Source organism: Xenopus laevis, chromosome 2L (genome assembly GCF_017654675.1).
Source record: "Xenopus laevis strain J_2021 chromosome 2L, Xenopus_laevis_v10.1, whole genome shotgun sequence".
Taxonomy (NCBI): Eukaryota; Metazoa; Chordata; class Amphibia; order Anura; family Pipidae; genus Xenopus; species Xenopus laevis.
This window is the reverse complement of record NC_054373.1, coordinates 168,482,350-168,503,586: the sequence shown is the minus strand read 5'-3', so window position 1 is coordinate 168,503,586 and position 21,237 is coordinate 168,482,350. Positions and strand designations below refer to the sequence as shown.

The following is a 21,237-nucleotide window of genomic DNA, read 5'->3' as shown; positions in this document are numbered from 1 at the left end:
CCAGTTATCCAGAAAGCTCCAAATTACAGAAAGGCCGTCTCCCATAGACTCCATTTTATCCAAATTTTTAAAAACGATTTCCTTTTTTCTCTGTTATAATAAGACAGTAGCTTGTACTTGATCCCAACTAAGATATAATTAATCCTTATTGGAAGCAAAACCAGCCTATTGGGTTTATTTAATGTTTACATGATTTTCTAGTAGACTTAAGGTATGAAGATCCAAATATCGGAAAGATTCGTAATCCGCACCAGGTCCCAAGCATTCTGGATAACAGGTCCCATAGGTATATATCATCCATTATCCAGAATACTTATAACCTAAGGTTTTCTGGGTAAGGATTCTTCCCATAATTTGGATCTCCATACCATAAGTCTGATAAAATCAGTAAAAAAAACCCCACTAGGATTACTTTTACCACCATATGGAATCATGCAGTTTAGTTACCATCAAGTATAAGCTACAGTTTTATTATTACAGAGAAAAAAGAAATACTAAAAAATATTTTCTTAAAATGCAATCTATGTAATTCAGAGCATTCTGGATACTGGGTTTCCAGATAAGGGACCCCATACCTGTAATATGAATTGCCATTATGTCCTATTGAAATAAACTTTTTATTTACATTTCTGAACTGATTTGCTTTTGCTCTTTAAAGGGGGATAACTTTTTGAGATAACATTTAGTATGATGTAGAGAGGGATATTCTGAGAAAATTTGCAATTTGTTTTCATTTTTTATTATTGAAAGTTTTTGAGTTATTTAACTTTTTATTCAGCAGCTCTTCAATTTGCATGTTAACCAATCTGGTAACTAGGGTCCAAATTACCCTAGCAACCATGCATTGATTTAAATAAGAGACTGGAATATGAATAGGAGAGGACTGAATAGAAAGATGAGTAATAAAAGTATAAAAAAAACCGAATACATTTGTAGCCTTACAGAGCATTTGTTTTTTTTAGAAAGGAGTCAGCGACGCCCATTTGAAAGCTGCAGAGAGTCAGAAGAAAAAGGCAAATAACTATAAAACTACACAAAATAAATAATGAAAACCACTTGAAAAGTTGCTTAGAATTGGCCATTCTATAACAAATAATAAAAGTTACCTTAAAGGTGAATCACCCGTTTAATTAGTAAGGAAGCTGTCTGAATCCACACTAAAGGTAAATAAAAATCGAATGCTTATATTATTTTTCGTAGCTTTAAAAGATGGTGGATATTAAAAACAATATGCCCAAAGTGTGTTCTGTACAAACCCTAGCCAGTGTTTTAAAAAAAAAGGAGGTGTAGTGCCCCTTTAAATCACAAAATACAATGAAAGAGCCAGAGACAATGAAGCCGGCAGAATCGAAGAAAATAAACACAAATGACGAGCAGCAAAATCATTTTATATTAGTTAGCAACGGAAAACTCAAATAACACACTCAAACCATTTTTTTTTTTTAAAAAAAAAAAGAGGTATTTTCAGAATGTAAAAAATAGAACAAATCTAATAAAGTGCATTCAAATAATTACAAATTCCTAAGGTGTAATTAAGGCAAATTCTATTTCCATCCAAATGTGTTAGAACTCCCAGATCATGGAAAGCAGTGTGACTCCGGTTATAGGGTTTAAAGGCACTGGATATAAAGTGAAGGCACTGCAATGCCCCCAAGTGGAAGACGAGTATTATGGCTTTGAATGTTCTCTTATGCCTGTGTGTGTGTGTGTATATAGGCTACACATATAAACTAGACAAGTGGGGCAGATTTATCATGGCAAGACAGTGACGTAACTACAGTACTACGGACATTGCACCTGCTTAAATGAAAGGAAAGCCCAGTAAGGATCCACGCTCACCCCCTGCATGCATCCATATCGACCATCCTCGTGGGGTTGTAAGTAGGGATGCACTGATTCCAGGATTCGTCTCGGGATTTGGCCAGGATTCTGCCTTTTCAGCAGGATTCGGCCAAACGGAATCCTAATTTGCATATGCAAATTAGGGACGGGGAGGGAAACTGTGTGACTTTTTCTCACAAAACAAGGAAGTAAACAGTTTTCGCCCCTTCCCACACCTAATTTGCATATGCAAATTAGGATTCAGATTTGGTTTTCGGCCAAATCTATCGCAAAGGATTCGGCCGAATCCAAAATAGTGGATTCGGTGCATCCCTACTAATTAGGGATGAACCAAATCCAGGTTCGGGATTCAGCCTTTTTCAGCAGGATTCAAATTCAGCTGAATCCTTGTGCCTGGCTGAACCGAATCCTGCATATGTAAATTAGGGGCCAGTAGGGAAATCACGTGACTTTTCGTCACAAAAGAAGAATTTTTTTCCACTTTTTCCTTTCCTGCCCCTAATTTGCAGATGCAAATTAGGATTCAGTATTGCCGAATCTTTCACCAAGGATTCTGGGATTCGGCAGAATCCCAAATGGTGGATTTGGTGCATCCCTACTTCTAATAGGCCATATCCACTAGCATTTTATCCCTAGCAAGAGTTTAGGTGCCCAGCGTCTTCCTCAGGCTGTCACTGTATATATTCTTCTTTAAACACTAAAGGGCTCATTTATCAAGGAGGTAAAGTTGCAAATTGCAATAAAGCCTAAAAGTGCATTTTTTTCTGTCACAATGCCCTGGCCTCGTGTTATAATAAACACAAAGGTGCTACAGGGCTAGGGATGATGTTACAGGAGTGGGGTTATGACGTGGCAATCAGCAATCTGTATCAAACTAGGGGAGTCCTACTTAATTTTCCGAATTTGGAAAACTGGGCAGACAGTTTTGACCTGGGCAGTCCTTCTGTCTGGGTCAAAACAAGACAGGTGGCAAACCTATTCAGAACACTTTATTTAGGGGGTTATTTCCTAAACCTCGATTTTTTTATAGTTTGGCTCTTTGGGGCAAAGACTGGAATTTTTTGTGGAAAATTGTTTTTTTTCAAGATTTCTTATACTCCGATGCTGCAAAATTCCTGTCCGGAAACCTGGCATCTCAAACCCAATAATCCAAAAAAAAAATGGAGCAATGCAGGAGCCCTGAAAAGTTCACACGATTCGAGTTTTTGCTAAATTTTATCGACTTTTTTTTCCCAACCGGACTTTTTCCAGGTTATTCTATTGATAAATGAGATAAAATCATGGATGGGAGTTTGGTCGAGCTTGGTTTAATAATAATATGAGATAAATCAGAGTATTAGTAAATAACCCCTTAAAGGGATACTGTCATGGGAAAAAACATTTTTTTCAAAATGAATCAGTTAATAGTGCTGCTCCAGCAGAATTATGTGCTGAAATCCATTTCTCAAAAGAGCAAACAGATTTTTTTATATTCAATTTTGAAATCTGACATGGGGCTAGACATATTGTCAATTTCCCAGCTGCCCCAAGTCATGTGACTTGTGCTCTGATAAACTTCAATCACTCTTTACTGCTGTACTGCAAGTTGGAGTGATATCACCCCCTCCCTCCCCTCCCCCCAGCAGCCAAACAAAAGAACAATGGGAAGGTAACCAGATAACAGCTCCCTAACACAAGATAACAGCTGCCTGGTAGATCTAAAAACAGCACTCAATAGTAAAAACCCATGTCCCACTGAGACACATTCAGTTACATTGAGAAGGAAAAACAGCAGCCTGCCAGAAAGCATTTCTCTCTTAAAGTGCAGGCACAAGTCACATGACCAGGGGCAGCTGGGAAATTGACAAAATGTCTAGCCCCATGTCAGATTTCAAAATTGAATATAAAAAAATCTGTTTGCTCTTTTGAGAAATGGATTTCATTGCAGAATTCTGCTGGAGTAGCACTATTAACTGATGCGTTTTGAAAAAAACATGTTTTCTGATGACAGGATCCCTTTAATGTCTGCTTGGACTACTCCAGACTAGGTACGATTTTGCTTGCACAGTGCTTGCATCTGTCATTGCTAAATGAGCCCTTTTGGATCAATTCAGGGGTCCAGAACTGCTCCAGTATTGTCATGAGATTATATATATACTGTATGTATGTATATATATATATATCTCTATATCTATATATATATATATATCTATATATATATATATATATATATATATATATATATATATATATATATATATATAAATAAATACACAAGAGCCATGAATATCCTGTAAATTATATCCTTATAAACGATGACTAGTGATGTCATCAGTTATAAACGGTGAGTTCTGAAGTCATTTTTGTTGAATGACTCACTAAAACTTGTATATTACAATAAATAAAGTTCCCCTTATTGGAAAATATAAGGATATTAGAAGTCAACTCAGAGTTCCATGACCTGTATAAAAACACTCGGCCTTCGGCCTTGTGATTTCATATGGTCATGGAACTCCTCGGTGACTTATAATATCCTTATATTTTACAAGAGGGGGTACTTTATTCACTATCTTTTATATATATATATATATATATATATATATATATATATATATATCCCTCATAATGTTTACACTGCATAATCTCAAGTGAGGCGTGAGAACATCAGCACTTCTGATTCTGACCAGTAGTGATAAGCTGTGAGACCAGCTACAGCCCCCAATGCACAGGGTGCATTATTATATCATTATTTTATTTACATATATTAATTACCTTCCAAAATACACTACAACAGAAGGTGATGTATGTGGAAATCTGCCAACTCTCACATAGATAATAATAACATCACCCCATTCTACAGAATATAAAAATAAATAGTTCTGTAAATAACAATAATTAATTGTAGGCAAAACACAGAAATCCCAAGTTAAACATGTAGTTACCAAAGAGGATTTGCTATAAGAGTTGGCAGATCCTCCTACTCATCTCTATGAGTCCAATTCATTAAGGAATTAAATGTACCAAATATGTAATACAAGGAAAGGATATTTATGAGATTCAGTCATTGAGACAAAAAACTGAAAGCAAATGTGAGAAATATGTGAAATGTAAGACAGAATGCTGGCAAATCCCCACCGCTCCTGTGAAATGTTGCTATAAAATGTCGTTTTCTACTGCATATAGTACATAGTACTGATAGTCCATATAAGATGTATTACAGTGGCAGATAATACTCTGGTGTTTGTTGCTGGCGATTCAGTACCGTCTTTGGATTTTTATGCGTGGATCAGCTGACAAACTGCGAAATCGCTGCACATGCGCTGGTGTGTCAGAAGGGTGGGAGGGAGATTGTTGGAGATTCTGTAAAAGAATTTGGTGCAAAATGACATCAATCTAAGCATAGCACATAGACAATAACACTGAATGGGATTCTATCCTACTATTGTATATCTTGAGGGAAATCACATTTGCCTACCCATAACTCTCTTAGAATTCAACCTTAAATTAAAAAAAACCTACCCCCTACCCTACATAGACCCCCCCCCCCTCCTTCCTCCCAGTCACTTTCTGGTTGATTGCCACATTACAGGATAGTTATATAGGCAGGTGCTGGGAGTCCTGTGAATCTATAGGAGATGTGCCAATAATTATAGTGAAAGAGCCTATGGGATAGTGAGTAAGAGACCCAATAGTGAGACCCTTTTTATTGTGTGCGATATCATTTATGGCTGATGTGATGTAGGAAGTCTCTGGGGAATGAGAGTGGCACCATAGATACAACTGTCAGGAAAATTCTCAGTGGAATTTTGTTTATTAAACTGAATGAGGTGAACTACAAGAAAGAGAATGTGAATCTATGGGTTCATTTGGAATGTTCTTGGTTCAATTCATTTTCTTAAGATGTTCCTTAAAGTATGTTTATCACTGTAATGAATGTAATATTCTTGTGACAATTGTACTGTATGAAGTCTGAACTTAATGTAAAAATGTACAAAATTCCCTCAGTCCCAGCCTAGCTGCCCCCCCCCCACCCGGGCAAATGCCCCTGAGTCTTTACTTACCCCTCGGTGCAGATTCTGTCCAGCGGAGTTCACGGCAGCCAACTTCCGGCTCTTCTGAATGAGAGCATCGTTTCGTCAATTTCCATGACTTTTGCGTAAAGAGAAAATTGCTCCAACTGCGCATGCGCCGATAGAGCACTTACTTCCCAAAGATTAGCGAAGAGAAGGAGATGTCTGCCGTGAACTCCGATGCACCGAGGGGCAAGTAAAGAGTTAGGGGCATTTGCCCGAGGTAGCAGCTAGGCTGGGGGGGAGGAGGGTCTATATAGGGTAGGAATTTTTTTTACTTTACGGTGGAATTCTCCTTTAATCTTTAGATGCATAAATTACAGGTGCAGGAAGAATCTCCTGATGCTCTGCTCTATCATTAGTTTCACACGGAGTGGTAGAAGAAAAGCACAAAAGCGCTCGAGGATACTTCCTGTATCAGTAACTTAAAAAGGTGGTTCACCTTTAAGGCAACTTTTAGTATGTTATATAATGCCCAATGCTAAGCAACTTTTCAATTAGTTTTCATTATTTATTTTTTATAGATATTTCTCTTTTTCTTCTGACTCTTTGCAGCTTTCAAATGGCCGTCACTGACTCCCATCTAAAAAACAAATAATCTGTAAGGCTACAAATGTATTGCTAATGCTACTCGATTTTCCTGATCTTTCTATTCAGCTCCTCTCCTATTCATATTCCAGTCTCTTATTCAAATCAGTGCTTGGTTGCTTGGGGAATTTGCACCCTAGCAACCAGATTGCCTAAAATGTAAATTGAAGAGCTGCTGAATAAAAAGATAAATAACTCAAAAACCACAAATAATAAACAATGAAAACCAGTTGCAAATTGTCTCAGGATATCACTCTCTACATCATACTTAAAGGTATCTCAAAGGTGAACCACCTCTTTAAGCTCACAAAGCTCTGCCCAGCCCTCGGCCACACAAAACAACAGGGGGTGCTTATGACAAACATTCACAATAACAGCATTGCTCGGGCTGCCTGTCAACGGCATTTGAGCACAAAAATGTGCATTTAAGCAGAAATACCCAAGGGTGAAATAAACTAGTGATGATGGGGTTGACAAACTATCGACCTGAACCTGACTGCCTCTCCCAACCCAATCTTATATGAGCCCATGATTTATAAGCATGGCAAGATATGCAGACTGTTGGGGCAACAATACTGGAGGGGCTGGGCCTGGGGTAGAGTCAGAACCCACCTGCGAATAATTAATTGGCCAAAAACCACACGCCTAGCAGGTAAACCCACAAGTGTTGTGTAGACATTACATGGGTTTAACAATTCAGCAAAGAGCAAGAGAGACTTCTGCGGATGTTACAAGGCACTAAAAAAAAAAAGAGTTTTGCTGTATGGCCCACCAACATTTAGACACCACAGTAAAAAGTCCCATACAAAACTCACCAGTTGAGATTTCCCTGGAAAATTCATTGTTGATGTTGGATATTTGACTATGGCTTCCTGGACATCTAAAAGAAATGCACGATGATGAGTTTTTTCAAGTTTGGGACGAAATGTTTAAAGGAAACCAAAAAATTAATTGTATTACTCCAAATCAGTAAAAATAAGTCAAATCAACTGGACTTGCTATGTTTGTTTCTTTTTGAAGACTTTTCATCAGTCATCCGACTGGCTTTTTGGAATAAATACCATGGAATGTTGCTCCAATCAGCAAAAGCAATGGTTCAAAAGTCATTCTGAGTTGAGAAAGCCAGTTGGATAACTGGTGAAACGTCTTCAAAAAAACAAAAACACAGCAAGTCCAGTTGACTTGACTTAACTCTACAGATATACCATGACCTGGACGAATGAGAATCTTCACAAACATTACTCCAAATCTGTATTCCAAGTTTGTGTTTTTATTTGCGAATATTGAATACACATGGAGACTGATTTTTTTTTTCTTCCGTTTTGGAATGGAGCTTCATCGTTAGTAGATTACCCAGAGTGGTCTAATCAATGTAGCTAACTCCAGGCAATAGCGAGCTATGTCAGCACCAGGTATGGTGGTGCAATCAAACATCTAGGGGCAGATTTATCAAGGGTCAAATTGAGAATTCAAATTTTGAATTGTCGAGTTTGTTTACGGCCAAAACTGACAAATTCAACGATTCAGTTTTTTTGTTTTTTTGTTTTTTTTAAAACATTCAAATTTGAGATTTATCATACTCTGGCCCTTGAAGAACTCAAATTTGACTATTCCACACCTAAAACCTGCCAAATTTCTGTTTTAGTCAATGGGAGACATTTTGGGATCAAATTGGAGTATTTTGCAGCCTTCCTGACAGTTTTTAAAACTCGAATCAAATTGAATTTGAGTTTTCGGGTCGATCCTATTCACCTGAATTTAGGAAATTAGATTTTTTTTTTATACATTTCAATTGGTCCAATTTCGAGTTTATGGGAGCTTTTAAAAACTCACATGAATTGGAAATTCGACCTTTGATAAACGTGCCTCCTACGTGTACTCTTCACCAAGTCACCATGTTTCAATGAGACATATTATCCGAGTTAAAATGTGATTTGCGGAATCAGTTACTGTACTTACTCTGCAATCTCTGGTTGAGACGGTCTAGTGATTGTAGAAGCTTTTGTTCCTCCTGAGACAAAGCACTAAGACATGTACCATGAGGACCTTTGTGCATCTGAAGGCCTTTTCTGCTGGATGACATAGCTTGTATCTCAGCTAGAATTTCCCCTTCGGTGGCAGATGTTTCCACCAGGTCCTCAGCCAGCATAAACTGAGCTGTGCTCTCTGAAACTGCAATGAAACAATGTTACTGTAAACAACTGTGCTGCAAACTGGAATCTATAAGTGCACTGCGGAGACTTCAATTTGTCATTTTATTGTTTTGGTTTCATAAAACTAAACACTTAGCCTGTTTACACTAGGAACACAATTAATCATAAGGATGAAGGCTGATCCATATCCTGGTTTGCATATTTAAAGTTTATTGTACTGAACATTCATGGATTCATTATGGCTTTGCACTGTGAGCAAAATAAGGGAACCTCATGCCTGAGATAAGCTTAGTTCTATGTATTGCCTATGTATTCTGCTTTTTTCTTGCAATGTTAGGGCCTATGCATGTTTTACTCTTCCTGCAGCATTCGTTCCCCAACTGTGGGAGGCCCAGAGAGGTGACAGTTTGTAAAGGAGAATAAACTACCCTCTTTTTATAGTTACACTACAAGAATGTTATTAAAGTTTCACTATTTCAAAGATTTCAATTGCTACCAATTATCCACACTCAAGTGCTCTTAAAAACAAAAATCACTATTGGGGCAATCAGGGCCGGACTGGGAGTAAAAAGCAGCCCTGGCAAAAAAAATCAAAGCAGCCCACAAATGCGTGCTAGTCTTTTACCTATACACACACACATATATATATATAATATCCTTATCATTTACAGTCGGGGGTACATTATCCCTTATAATACATGAGTAATACTCAGAGTTCCCTGTTTAACTCAGCCTGCAGCCTTGTGCCTTTATACGGTCACAGAACAACCCCTCAGTGACTTCTAATATCCTTATCATTTACAGTAGGGGGTACATTATCCCTTATAATACATGAGTGATACTCAGAATTCCCTGTATAACTCAGCCTGCAGCCTTGTGCCTTTATATGGTCACAGAACAACCCCTCAGTGACTTCTAATATCCTTATATATACCTCCCATCCCCCATATACACTCTGTGCTGCACTTACCTACACTATCCCCTGATATTTACCTCCCATATACACCCACATATACAGCAAGCAATAGGACAGTTTCCTGCCTCAATACCCTGTAATGTGACAGTTAATTTTAAAACAGCAGAATAGGGAACAATGCTATTGTCTTCTGTCTCTACTCCCCTGAAACAGTTAATTATAAACAGCAGCAAGCATAACCAACAATACCATCTGTCCTGTGTCCTTAAAGCCCCCCCCCTTTCCAGCAGCCAGTATGCCTAGAGAATTTACGATCCTTCTTGTGACCCACGTTAACTTTAAACAGCAGCCTTCCAATAAGAGTGTGCACTTCTCCAGAGCAGCAGAGAACAGGCGCTCAGTGCAGGCCAATCCTCCCACATTCTTTTATTGAGAGACGTGCACACTCTTACCTGTCCCGTGCTGTTTAAAGTTAAATGGTACAGCAGACCAAAGCCACAAGACGGATCATAATGTATTGCTGATTAAAAGATTCATGCTATTAGAATGAAGTTTAGGTCAGCGCTGCTGCACTGCTCCTACATGAATATGTTTACCTTTGAAGAGTAGAGCGCTGCTCGCTCAAACACAAGCAGGTCATCAATCTCGTAGGAGGTGGGCTGGGCTAATTGCAAGGGCAGGCATCAGGAGAATGCACGCTCCTGCGTGCACTCTTAGCATATAATCAGAAGAGGCTGCCCACAGATCTTCCAGTCTCTGCCCTCGTGGCTCAGCCCTCCCCCTGTCCTAAAATGCTTGCCGTAAACCTAAAGTAGACGGCAGGCATTTTTTCTAAAGTAAGCACCGCATCTAATAAGGAAGAGTGTGGCCCACTTCAACACAGAATAGAGCGGCCCCTCGGGCATTTGCCCGAATTGATACATTACCAGTCCGGGCCTGGGGGCAATATTTACTTACCATACATAGGTATTGAGTACTTTTTGAACATTAAGGGAGATATTTACTTAACTCTGAATGCAAAAATCCCCAAAAATGTGTGATGTTATTATTTTTATAAAATCTGACAAATTTTCTGAATTTATTAAATCCTGAGGATGGAAAAAAATCTGGCACCTCAGACCTGTCAAAAACAAAAATCACTATTGGGGCAATATTTACTTACCATACATGGGTATCGAGTACTTTTTGAACATTAAGGGAGATTTTTCTTAACTCTGAATGCAAAAATCCCCAAAAATTTGGGATGTTTTTCTTTTTATAAAATCTGACAAATTTTCTGAATTTATTAAATCCTGAGGATGGAAAAAAATCTGGCATCTCAGACCTGTCGAGGTTGCATATAAGTCAATGGGAGAAGGTCCAATGATTTTTAGATGTGTGCTGGTTTTCGTGCAATACCCCAAAGTTTTCGGGAAAAAAAGCATAAGAGTTTTCGGGTGCAAAATCCGAAAAAAAAATCGCGAAGATCAGATTTTTTTCCTGCAAAGCAAATTTTCGGGAAAACGAAATAATAAATAAGCGTAAAAAAATCGAGCGGATTTGATCAGAGTTTGTAGCAGAAAATGTTGAGATAAAATCGGACTTTGATAAATAACCCCCTAAAGGATAAGTCAACCCCAAAAATATTTTTTGCCTAATAAAAGAAAACACAATTTCTCATATACATTCATTGCAAATTTTCTATGGTTATTTTTGGGGTTGACTTATCCATGAACTGTGACACAAACAAGATATGCGCAGGCCCTACATTTGCATTTGAGAAGCAAAGTACGGCTCTAGTTGTCTCTGATTTTTCAGACAATCTGGTATCTTATAACTGAAGAACCAGACAGCTCTCATTTAATGCAGATTTTTATGAAAATGTATTCTGACCTAACTAACTGGAAATGTGAAAACTGTAAATGTTCCAGCTTTTGCAACTGCCATATAATGAGTGCAGTCCTACTATGTTTATCTTATTGGCTGAGCTTCTGCAACCGACCACCATTACATTTGCTGAAGGCATTTGGCTATAGTGTGTGTAGGATACAGTCGTTGAAAAGATTAAAACAAAGCGTACCTTCACCGGAATGACTAAATGCTGACGGCACTGGTTCTCGTGCACTCGCCAACGGATTTATCTTCAGTGTGTGCTCATTCTGTACAAGAAATAACAAATGGAAAGAACTGAATTCAGCTCAATAGCTAGCTTATTGCACCCTAAAACTAAAAACTGCTCTTCACTTGACTTCACTTCACTAGAAACTGGAGATCCTTTCTGGAACATGCAGAACCTCTGCAGAACCATCCACACATACTACTGCTACAAATTGCTGATCCACCATAAAAACCCAGGCTATTGTTTCAAGATAGAATTGTTGTCCAACTGGAGAGCCACATGTGGAGAATGTTATGGACAGTGGTTGTGATGAAATTTGCAACTTTGTTCAACCAGTAACAATAAAGATAGCTATAAGGGGAAATCCACTCTATCACCATTTAAAAAAATTTTTTGGTAGCTAAATAGGCGACTGCTTTGCGGATAATAGATCCCATACCTTTACTTTACAGTTATCTTGTTTGCAGCAACAAATTCTATGAATATGCAGTCTTTTTAAAGGAGAACCTTATGTAGTAGTACATTATGTTGTGGGCTTCCCAAGGCAACCACAGCCCTTTAGCAGTAAAGATCTGTGTCTCCAAAGATGCCCCAGTAGCTCCCCATCTTCTTTTCTGCTGATCCACTGCACATGCTCTGTGCTGCTGTCACTTACTGAGCTTAGGGACCCACTCACAATATACAGTACACATAGAATAGAAATGTCACAATATAAGGCTGATTGGTAATTAATACAGATAATTACTACAGGGCAGTACAGAAACCAGTGCAATTAGCATCAGAATTTAATAATCAGCCCTGTAGCATCATCTTATATTACAGGCCAACCTCATTTTCTGCTTGATAATTTGTGAAGACCCCTAGGCTTAGCTTCTCAACAGCTGCTCAGAGCCCACTGAGCATGTGAGTGTCACAGACACTTTCCAAGATGGTGACCCCCTGTGACAAGTTTGAAGTCCTGGATCATTGCTGCTATTGACAAGCTGAAACTTTAGGCTGGAACAATAAGTTCAGTATATAAAATAATTATTTTCTTAAATGAGGATTATAAAGGCCCTTGGGCTTTCTCTTTGCTTCTATGATTGTGACCAGGGTCTGATCCACCTATTTCTTCTGGTATTTAAAGATTGGGGAGGTTTATTTAGAACATTAAAAACAAAACAAATATGTATATAACTCATATTCACACACTTAGATAATATACAAGTAAGAGTTTTACATAGTAAATGAACAACTGCACCGGCGACTATTTGTAGGTCACTGCTGATAAGTAATGGATTTATTTGGTCCACATGTTTGTTGCACAATTATTTACAGACATGTGCATGCAGATGTAGGAATGCTGGATGGAAAATTAATTTCTAATCTTTTTTCTGTAATTGTTTTTAGTTTTTTATTTGCCGTTTGTACACAATTATGAAAGCAGGATGATGCTAAGCCAACATATTTGTGCTTTAAGTAAACAAGTGTCATTAACAGGCCATGTAACAGCTGTATGTTTTCATATCAATCTCATTATTGTTCATTTTATCTAGTGGAGTTTAGAGTTCAGGCTCATACATAACAGGCATCAGTTGCCTTATGTTATAAAAGTCTAATGATGGGACTGTTCTAAGAATAAGGTCATTCATTTTTAGCGATTCACAAACTATTTCTGCAGTTCAACTTAAAGTCCAACCTTTTGAACATCCTGTAACTTATATCCTTATAAATGGTGCTTAGTGATGTCATCGTTTATAATCAGAGCTAAGTGATGTCATTTATGTCACATGACTCACTGAAACTTGTGTATTATAATAAATAAAATACCCCCTGTTGCAAAATATGAGGATTTTAGAAGTTACCTCGGCCTCGTGTTTTTATATAGGTCATGGAACTCTTCCGTAACTAATAATATACTTATATTTTACAAGAGGGGGTCTTTTTTCACTTAGTCCCTTTGTAAAATGTATAATGAAGCAATAGAATTCTTAATGAATCAGATGCAATTTGAGTGTAGGACTGGCCAGATATGGGATGACTTATGTTGATTTTCCTAGAAGCACATCATTAATACCTCAGTCTGCAGATGCCGCCAGTTTGTAGAGTTTGGATTCATCCGCCTCTGTTCCATCAGTGCCCTGTGCTTGTTTTCGTTGTTGTCTAAGATCTGTTTTCTCCGCGTAAGTGCAAGGTGACCTTTGGAAAAACAAGACAAAGATTACGTTGAGGCAGATTGTCTGCAGAACTGACAGGCCATTCAAATAGTATTTCACAGTATGGGGAGAGATTTTAAAAAATGTCAGCATCTGGACAACTTAAGCACACCTATTATTTAACTCTTAAAAACAGTAATATTTTATATTGTATTGTGTACTTTGCTTTTGCTGCCCTAGACCATGTAGGTGGTCAAGTTGGACAATCTGCTTGTTTGGTGACCTTGCTAAATATCTGATCATCATGTAGAGCTAAGGAGCTCCTTCAGGAGACAGTCCTCACCCACGAGATTTACCCTTTAGATATCTGGCCATTTCCAGACAAGTTGCCAACTTGGTCTGAACAATTAAAGGAGACCTGTCACCATATTAAATAACTCAAAATTGCTTTCTTTTGATTTGCCTAGCAAAATAAACTTTATTTACACAATATAAATGCGTTGACTCTTGTTTCCTTCAGTCTTGGAATTCACAATGACAGCAAGCTGGCAGCAGCCATTTTGTAAACACTGTTATTAAAGGAAGCATTGCATCATGCCAAAACCTTGTTTATATGCCAGAATGGAGGACCTGATGCCCATACACATGCACTGGCTATACAATTAGATGGCGAGGAGGGAGGGGAATGTGAGTAGTGCAATTGAATCTAGCAAGTGCAGCAAGTGAAAGTAACTGCCTGTGCCCCACTCCTATGCCTAAGGCAAATAAATGGGGCAGGCAATACATGATTGACAACATGGCAGAGTTTTTTTTAAAATACTTTAATAAAAGGCATGTTAATTGAAAAAAGAATGTGTGTTCCATATTTAATCTGAAAAATAATTTTATTATAAAGCTTTTTATGTCTGGGTGACAGGTCCCCTTTAAATTGGCAGCACATGTATGGCTTCTTGGAAGGGCTTAGTTAAACCTCGATTTTTTTCTGGTCAACTTTTTAAAGTGAAAAACTGGAATTTTTTTGTAAAAAAAGGAAAAAAGATTAATTATAGCCCAAAGCTGCTAAAAATTGAATCTGAAAATACTCCAGCTAAAACATGTAGAAATCAATGGCAGATGTCCCTGAAGGTGACATCGGGATCTGAGCTGGTTTTCATATGTTAGTCCAAAAAAGTAGGGGTTTTCAGGCGACAACTCAAAAAAAAAATCGAGCTATTCGGGCATCGCAGTTCAAATTTCACACGATTTTGTCGAGACTTTTCTGGCACTGATTCTTTCGAGCTGATTTTTCAATAAATGAGTTAAATTCGTGGATGGGAGTTAGGTCGACTTTGTTTTAATAAACAAATGAGATAAATATGAGTTTTAGTAAATACCCCCATAGTCTATGGATCTAGTTTAAAGATCAAGGTCATATTTTCCCGTAGATGTTAGTGGGATTTTCACACGGCAATCCATGACATACCATTTTCTTATAAAACGGAATCTGTGCCGTCATTTAATAACTTCTACACAAATGTTCTAACCTCCTGAATGTTATGAAACTTTTCTTACCATTTGTGGGTGGTGAGAAATATCCATTTATTCTAGAAAACGATTTCATATTAGTCAGCAGATTTCCCCCGTCAATAATAACATGTGATAAGTTAGTCCGTGTCGGCTGCATGCTCGGCCGCTGATCACCAGGTTGGAAAGTTCCTAAAAATAGCAGTTACATATCTTTCAGCAGAGAATATAATAGGTTCAAGTACATTTATTCCTGCAAGTAGTTTGGCCTTTCCATTACCTTGCACTCACTTTCAACTTTGCTTTTTATAAGAGTTCTTTATTAAAGGGAACTTATGCCTCTGGATATCACTCTCTACATCATACTTTCAGTTAATCTAAATGTGAACAAGCCCTTAACAAAAATGTTATTTTTGGATTTAACACTTTAAAGAGATACGGACACCAGAAATTTTTACCTCTATGATAACATTGTCTTTGCATGCTATTTATAAGTTTGCCTTTAAAGTATTTTCCCAATGCTTTACATTACCTATCTGATCGCCCACGTTCCTCTGTAAGGGAGCTGCCATATTTGAGCAGCAGTAGTCAGTTCACATTGGAATCATTAAAGGAGAACCAAACCCTGAAAATGAATATGGCTTCAAATGGCATATTTTATATACTGAACTTATTGTACCAGCCTAAACTTTCAGCTTCTCAATAGCAGCAACGATCCAGGACTTCAAACTTGTCACAGGGGGTCACCATCTTGGAAATTGTCTGCGACACTCACACATGCTCAGTGAGCTCTGAGCAGCTGTTCCGAAGCTAAGCTTAGGGGTCGTCACTAATTATCAATGAGGTTGGCCTGTAATATAAGCTGATGCTACAGGGCTGATTATTAAATTCTGATGCTAATTGCACTGGTTTCTGTGCAGCCATGTAGTAATTATCTGTATTAATTACTAATCATATATTGTGACATTTCTATTCTGTGTACTGTATATTGTGAGTGGGTCCCTAAGATCAGTAAGTGACAGCAGCACAGAGCATGTGCAGTGAATCAGCAGAAAAGAAGATGGGGAGCTACTGGGGCATCTTTGGAGACACAGATCTTTACTGCTAAAGGGCTGTGGTTAAGTCCAAAACATAATGTACAACATTTGTAGCTACTTCTTTAGTTTGTATTATTATTATCAGTGAAGATGTTTTGATGTTGTTACCGCAGAATTGAATAAAAATAATGCTCACCTGTTCCAGAATGTTTGTGTGTTAATGCTGTACGTACTCCTTGCCACAGAACAGCAATTTCATCATCAGTCGGGGTATGATCCAAGCGTATTCCATTTTCCCCATATACGGGGTATCTTTTAGTAGACATGGGCAGGCTATCTTGTAAAGTCATCGCCGATTTTGTGCTAGGTTCCCAAGTAGACGAATTGTAGGGATTTGCAGCCAACAGATTTCCTGCAGATGGTGCTGAACCTTGAAAGGTACCAACATCCTTTGCCACAACCAGATTGGATGGTAGCATCATGTTATTCCCACTGTGGGAACGATTTTGACTCTGAAGAGTGCTGTTGGCTACAGTGGGGTTATTTACTTTGCCTGAGACAGGCCTTGGAGGAGGACGGGGCATCATTATTTTTCCCTGAGATCTAACAATTTTGCTTGCCTCACTAGCTGATTGTGGTCGGATTATCGTTCCCTTTCTATGTTTGTGCAGAACAGAACTTTGGTTCTTTGCAGATTTTGGTCTCCGTATGATTTTTGTCTTCCCTTTGGGTACATGTCTGTTATTATTACAATCTGTTGCACTGGTTTCCAAACCTTTACTTGCCTGCCAAGCTTGTTTAGCAACATGGAAGCCTGTGGAATGCACAGAGCCACAATGCCCATTGGATATTTTTTCTGTTTCGGCTGTAGAACCGAAAGGTGCCGGGTCACCCACTTGATGACCCAAACTCTCAGAATGTTCAATGTTTGACTTGGGTGAAGCACTTACATTCCTCTCCACATTGCTCGCCTCTTTTTCAGTCATTATTTTATCAATCTCATCTAACCATCTTAGTTTTTTCTTGCCTGTTTTTTTATTCTCTTTTTCTTTGACGAGTTCAATGCTGTCCCGGATAGCATTTGTACCTGCGTCACCAGTCTGTAATATTTTGCTGATGCCCAAGGCTCTGCTGTAGCCAAGCTCGTATTTTGAACCTTTCTTTAAAATGCCTTTTAAAAAACGTTTTTCATCTTTTCCGGAGAGGTTGATTTTTGCCTTTTTACACTGTGAAGGGAAACCAACTTGCATATCTCGTAAAGGAAGATGTGGCGGATTCTCTGTGCCTTTGGAATTGTTACTGCACATGGGTGTAAATATAGGTGAACTTTCTTGCACCGATAACTTCTCACTAGGAGTTTCTACACTCTTATGTTGCCCGTGTCGCATTTCAGTATTGTTTGTTTCTACCCCATTACCCGCACTGGCAACGTAAAACATTTCTTCCGGATGTCTATCGCTTTTATGTTCACCCTGAAAATAAGGAACCCATTCAGTGGATGAGATGACTATAGGAGTGGTGAAAGGTTGACTTGTGATAGGGGGCTTTTCTGATGGTTGCGTTGGGTCTTTCTTTTCCTGCGGCACTAAGGTCTGAACGACTCCATTGGGTGTGGGTTCCGGAGTGCCCCAAGCATTGGTTGGTTTAGCTAAAATTTTTAATGAGTGTTCTCTGCTGTCATGTTCAGACACAGCAGTCCAAGGATTAGTTTTTTCTCGAACATTCTCTTTGTTTTGAGTAGAAGCAATCGGTGGCTTTTGTGGAAATAGAATGCCATTCTGGGTAAAAGCGTTAGTCATTATATCCTTCTGCATATGACCAATCAGAACATCTGGATCCTGGTCATATAACATTATATTTGTTGCCATTCTGTCAGGCGATAAGGGATTAGGTGTAGTATGACTCAGACCATTCAAAGCAGACACATTTTCATCACGAACTTGATATTCATTAGACGCTTCCACAGTGACATTATTCAGAGGAAAAAGATCTATTGCTGAAAAAGCATTCTGTAAGTTTATAGCTGCAATGTTTTCTTCTGTTTTAACTTCTTTCTCTTCTTCCAGGCTGTCCACGCTTGACAGACTTTCAGAACGGGCGAGGTGTTCTACTTCACGGTGGAAGTTCTAAAATGCAAAAAAGGAAACGCAAATTAGGCCATATACTTAGGGTCTTCTTCAGACGTGACACCACCAAGGTGCATTTTATTTTCCAAAATGAACAATGGTAAACTACAATACAGAGCAAAAAGTTACAATACTACAAAAGTTTTAGTGAATATTTCACATCCTCTGTTCAGCTCTGGTTTCACCTTTCTTCCACGCCACTACCACCTATGGAGCATTGGGGTAACTTTAGAACTGCCGCAGTGAAAAATATTGGGAACAGGGCCAGAACTAGGGGTAGAGGGGTAGGTGAAGAAGCACCTGCCTAGGGCGCAAACATAAGGGGGCGCTTGGCAGGTACCTATTAAGCGTATTCTGCCTAAACCGTATTCCGTGTTTGCTACACCAGTCTGTAGTTCTCCTCTCCTTGAAAGTTCAGGAGGAAGGCAAACTAGCCGTTTAGATTGTATTGACTGTACAGTGCTGCAAAATATGTTGGCTCTTTACATATTCGTTTTAATAATCCGTGATTAAGAGCAACAAATGGAGTTTTGGTACTAGAGTTTTGGCTCCCTCTACTGGGTATTCTGCAGTACTTTACAGAGATATATATATTTTTTTTTTGATGCAACAATAAAAGATTATACTTTTTACACAAAAGGGAGTGCTGGTTTCTGAAACTATTGGTGTATATATATATATATATATATATATATATATATATATATATATATATATATATATATATATATATATATATATATATATATATATATATATATATATATATGCTTAAGGTATACATAATTAGCTCACAACAAGAAAAAATAAAGATCCATTCAAGCAGTTGTATGGCAATAGCATGGAAGGGGTAAATAAAAGGCAGGGCTGACCAGCACTCAAACGGATCCACAGGACCGGAAAGAATAAGTTAAAAAAAATATTTTTATTTATACCAAGTTAAAAAAATGTATATCTGCATCTCCAACCGCCCTATGCGCTTTGCACCCACTTAGGGTACTCAGTCATGGGCAGGTTACCAGGGGCTGCAAAAAGCTGCTCCTGGTAACATTAAAGGAGAATGAAAGCTTCAATCACTTGAAGGTACCAAATGTTAGGCACCCCCGTGTATTTATAATCACCTGATACCCTGGTGCTCCTGCTAGCAGAAAACTGCACCGGCTCAGGGTACTTCTCATCGAACACCACTGAGCGATCATCTCCTTCAAAATAAAGCTTCTAAGATTAAAGCCACGCAGGGCGTTTTAACCACAATCTGACGCTTCTAAGTTTATAAGCAGAGGTCTGCCTGTCCCTCCTACATGGGTTTCAGGAAACGTGCGTCACACAGATCACTTCGGGAAGTGGTGACACTGTTTTCACCCTAAAGACAATGGTGGAAAAAAACCCTGGGTGCCAACTACTACGGATGTACTGAATCCAGGATTCAGATAAGGATGTTGCTGAATATTACCAGAATTCTTCGAGATTTTTTTATACTCCGACCATGGAAATAGGTTCAATCCGAAAGTACACCATCGAGGTCATGTAGAAGTCAATGGCAGAGGTCCCTTAAACCATTGGAAGATATAAATAGCCTTCATAATGTTTCAGTTTTCAGGGGTTTGTCCAAAAAACTTGATCAATTTGAGCGATTAGAGATTTTGTCCCACCAAAATCCCGATAAATTCGATTTTTCGCGTTGTTAACATCAAACTGATGCCAAAAAATCTGCCTCTAGCTCAGATTTTGCCACAATGTTTTTAGCAAATTAGCAATCTACTTGCTTGTTATAGTGCCCAACTGTACCTTTCCCACACACTGAACAATATGAATACATAATCATTTGCTATAAAATACTACAGGTGAAAATTTCCAATATACCTATTGTATACTCTGGATGCCAAGATTCTAGAATCAGTTAGGCAACAAGAATAAAATCATCACACCTAAAAGCTAATGTATGGGACCTGTTATCCAGGATGCTCGGGACCTGGAGTTTTCCGGATAACGGATCTTTCTGTAATTTGGATCTTCATACCTTAAGTCTACTAGAAAATCATGTAAACATTAATCAAACCCAATAGGCTGGTTTTGCCTCCAATAAGGATTAATTATATTTTAGTTGGGATCAAGTACAAGGTACTGTTTTATTATTACAGAGAAAAAGGAAATCATTTTTAAAAATTTTGATTATAACAGAGTCTATGGGAGATGGCCGTTCTGTAATTCGGAGGTTTCTGGATAATGGATCCCATACCTGTACAAATATAAAGGATAAAGCTACAAATTATGGCAGAAGGTGAACGAAACATAACATGTCATAACATAAAATGCAAAACATAAACAGCCAGCATGTCTCTGGTAAAAACATGAAAATCCATTGGTGCCTCTATGGTGTTTGTATGTGAGTGTCTGGTGAATAGTCTGTGTATAGTGCTGTGTAACATGCCGGTGTTATAAAAATAAAGGTGGTGCTATATAAATCAAGGATAATTAAAAAACTACACCTACAGGAATAAAACATTACACCTATTGCTAACTAAGCATTGCTGCAGAGGGAATGCATCCATTCAACTTTGATCAAAATGTCCTTACCTTTAGGTTGCTCAGATGCTGCTCTTCAAGGAGACGCTGTGCTTCCTCCAGTCTGTGCTGGAAGTAAAGTTGATTGCTATCCAGATGAATGGCACTTTTTTCTTGAAAAGTCTTTTCAAATCCCAACTTTGTGGCTGACTGTTGCTTTTTATGCCAGGTCCCATGTCCTGCACTTGATATGCTTGAGGGCGTATCTGTATTTCTTATAGAACA

The 21,237-nt window shown here is 38.3% G+C and overlaps 1 protein-coding gene across 2 annotated transcripts in view; it reads right to left on the bottom strand.

Annotated features, from left to right (window-relative positions):
• Nucleotides 1-4,416: 4,416 nt before the first annotated feature.
• The window catches only part of LOC108708731 (centrosomal protein of 126 kDa), a 38,281-nt gene continuing 21,460 nt past the window's right edge, over nucleotides 4,417-21,237 (bottom strand). For both annotated transcript variants that reach the window (XM_018247754.2, XM_018247755.2), the window contains 8 exons: nucleotides 21,025-21,226; nucleotides 16,518-18,447; nucleotides 15,333-15,476; nucleotides 13,703-13,824; nucleotides 11,608-11,686; nucleotides 8,439-8,651; nucleotides 7,295-7,359; nucleotides 4,417-5,181 (listed from right to left, as the gene is read on the bottom strand). In XM_018247754.2, the coding sequence (XP_018103243.1) occupies nucleotides 5,077-5,181; nucleotides 7,295-7,359; nucleotides 8,439-8,651; nucleotides 11,608-11,686; nucleotides 13,703-13,824; nucleotides 15,333-15,476; nucleotides 16,518-18,447; nucleotides 21,025-21,226 (2,860 nt within the window). In that variant the 3' untranslated portion in view covers nucleotides 4,417-5,076. The remainder of the gene's footprint in view (nucleotides 5,182-7,294; nucleotides 7,360-8,438; nucleotides 8,652-11,607; nucleotides 11,687-13,702; nucleotides 13,825-15,332; nucleotides 15,477-16,517; nucleotides 18,448-21,024; nucleotides 21,227-21,237) is intronic.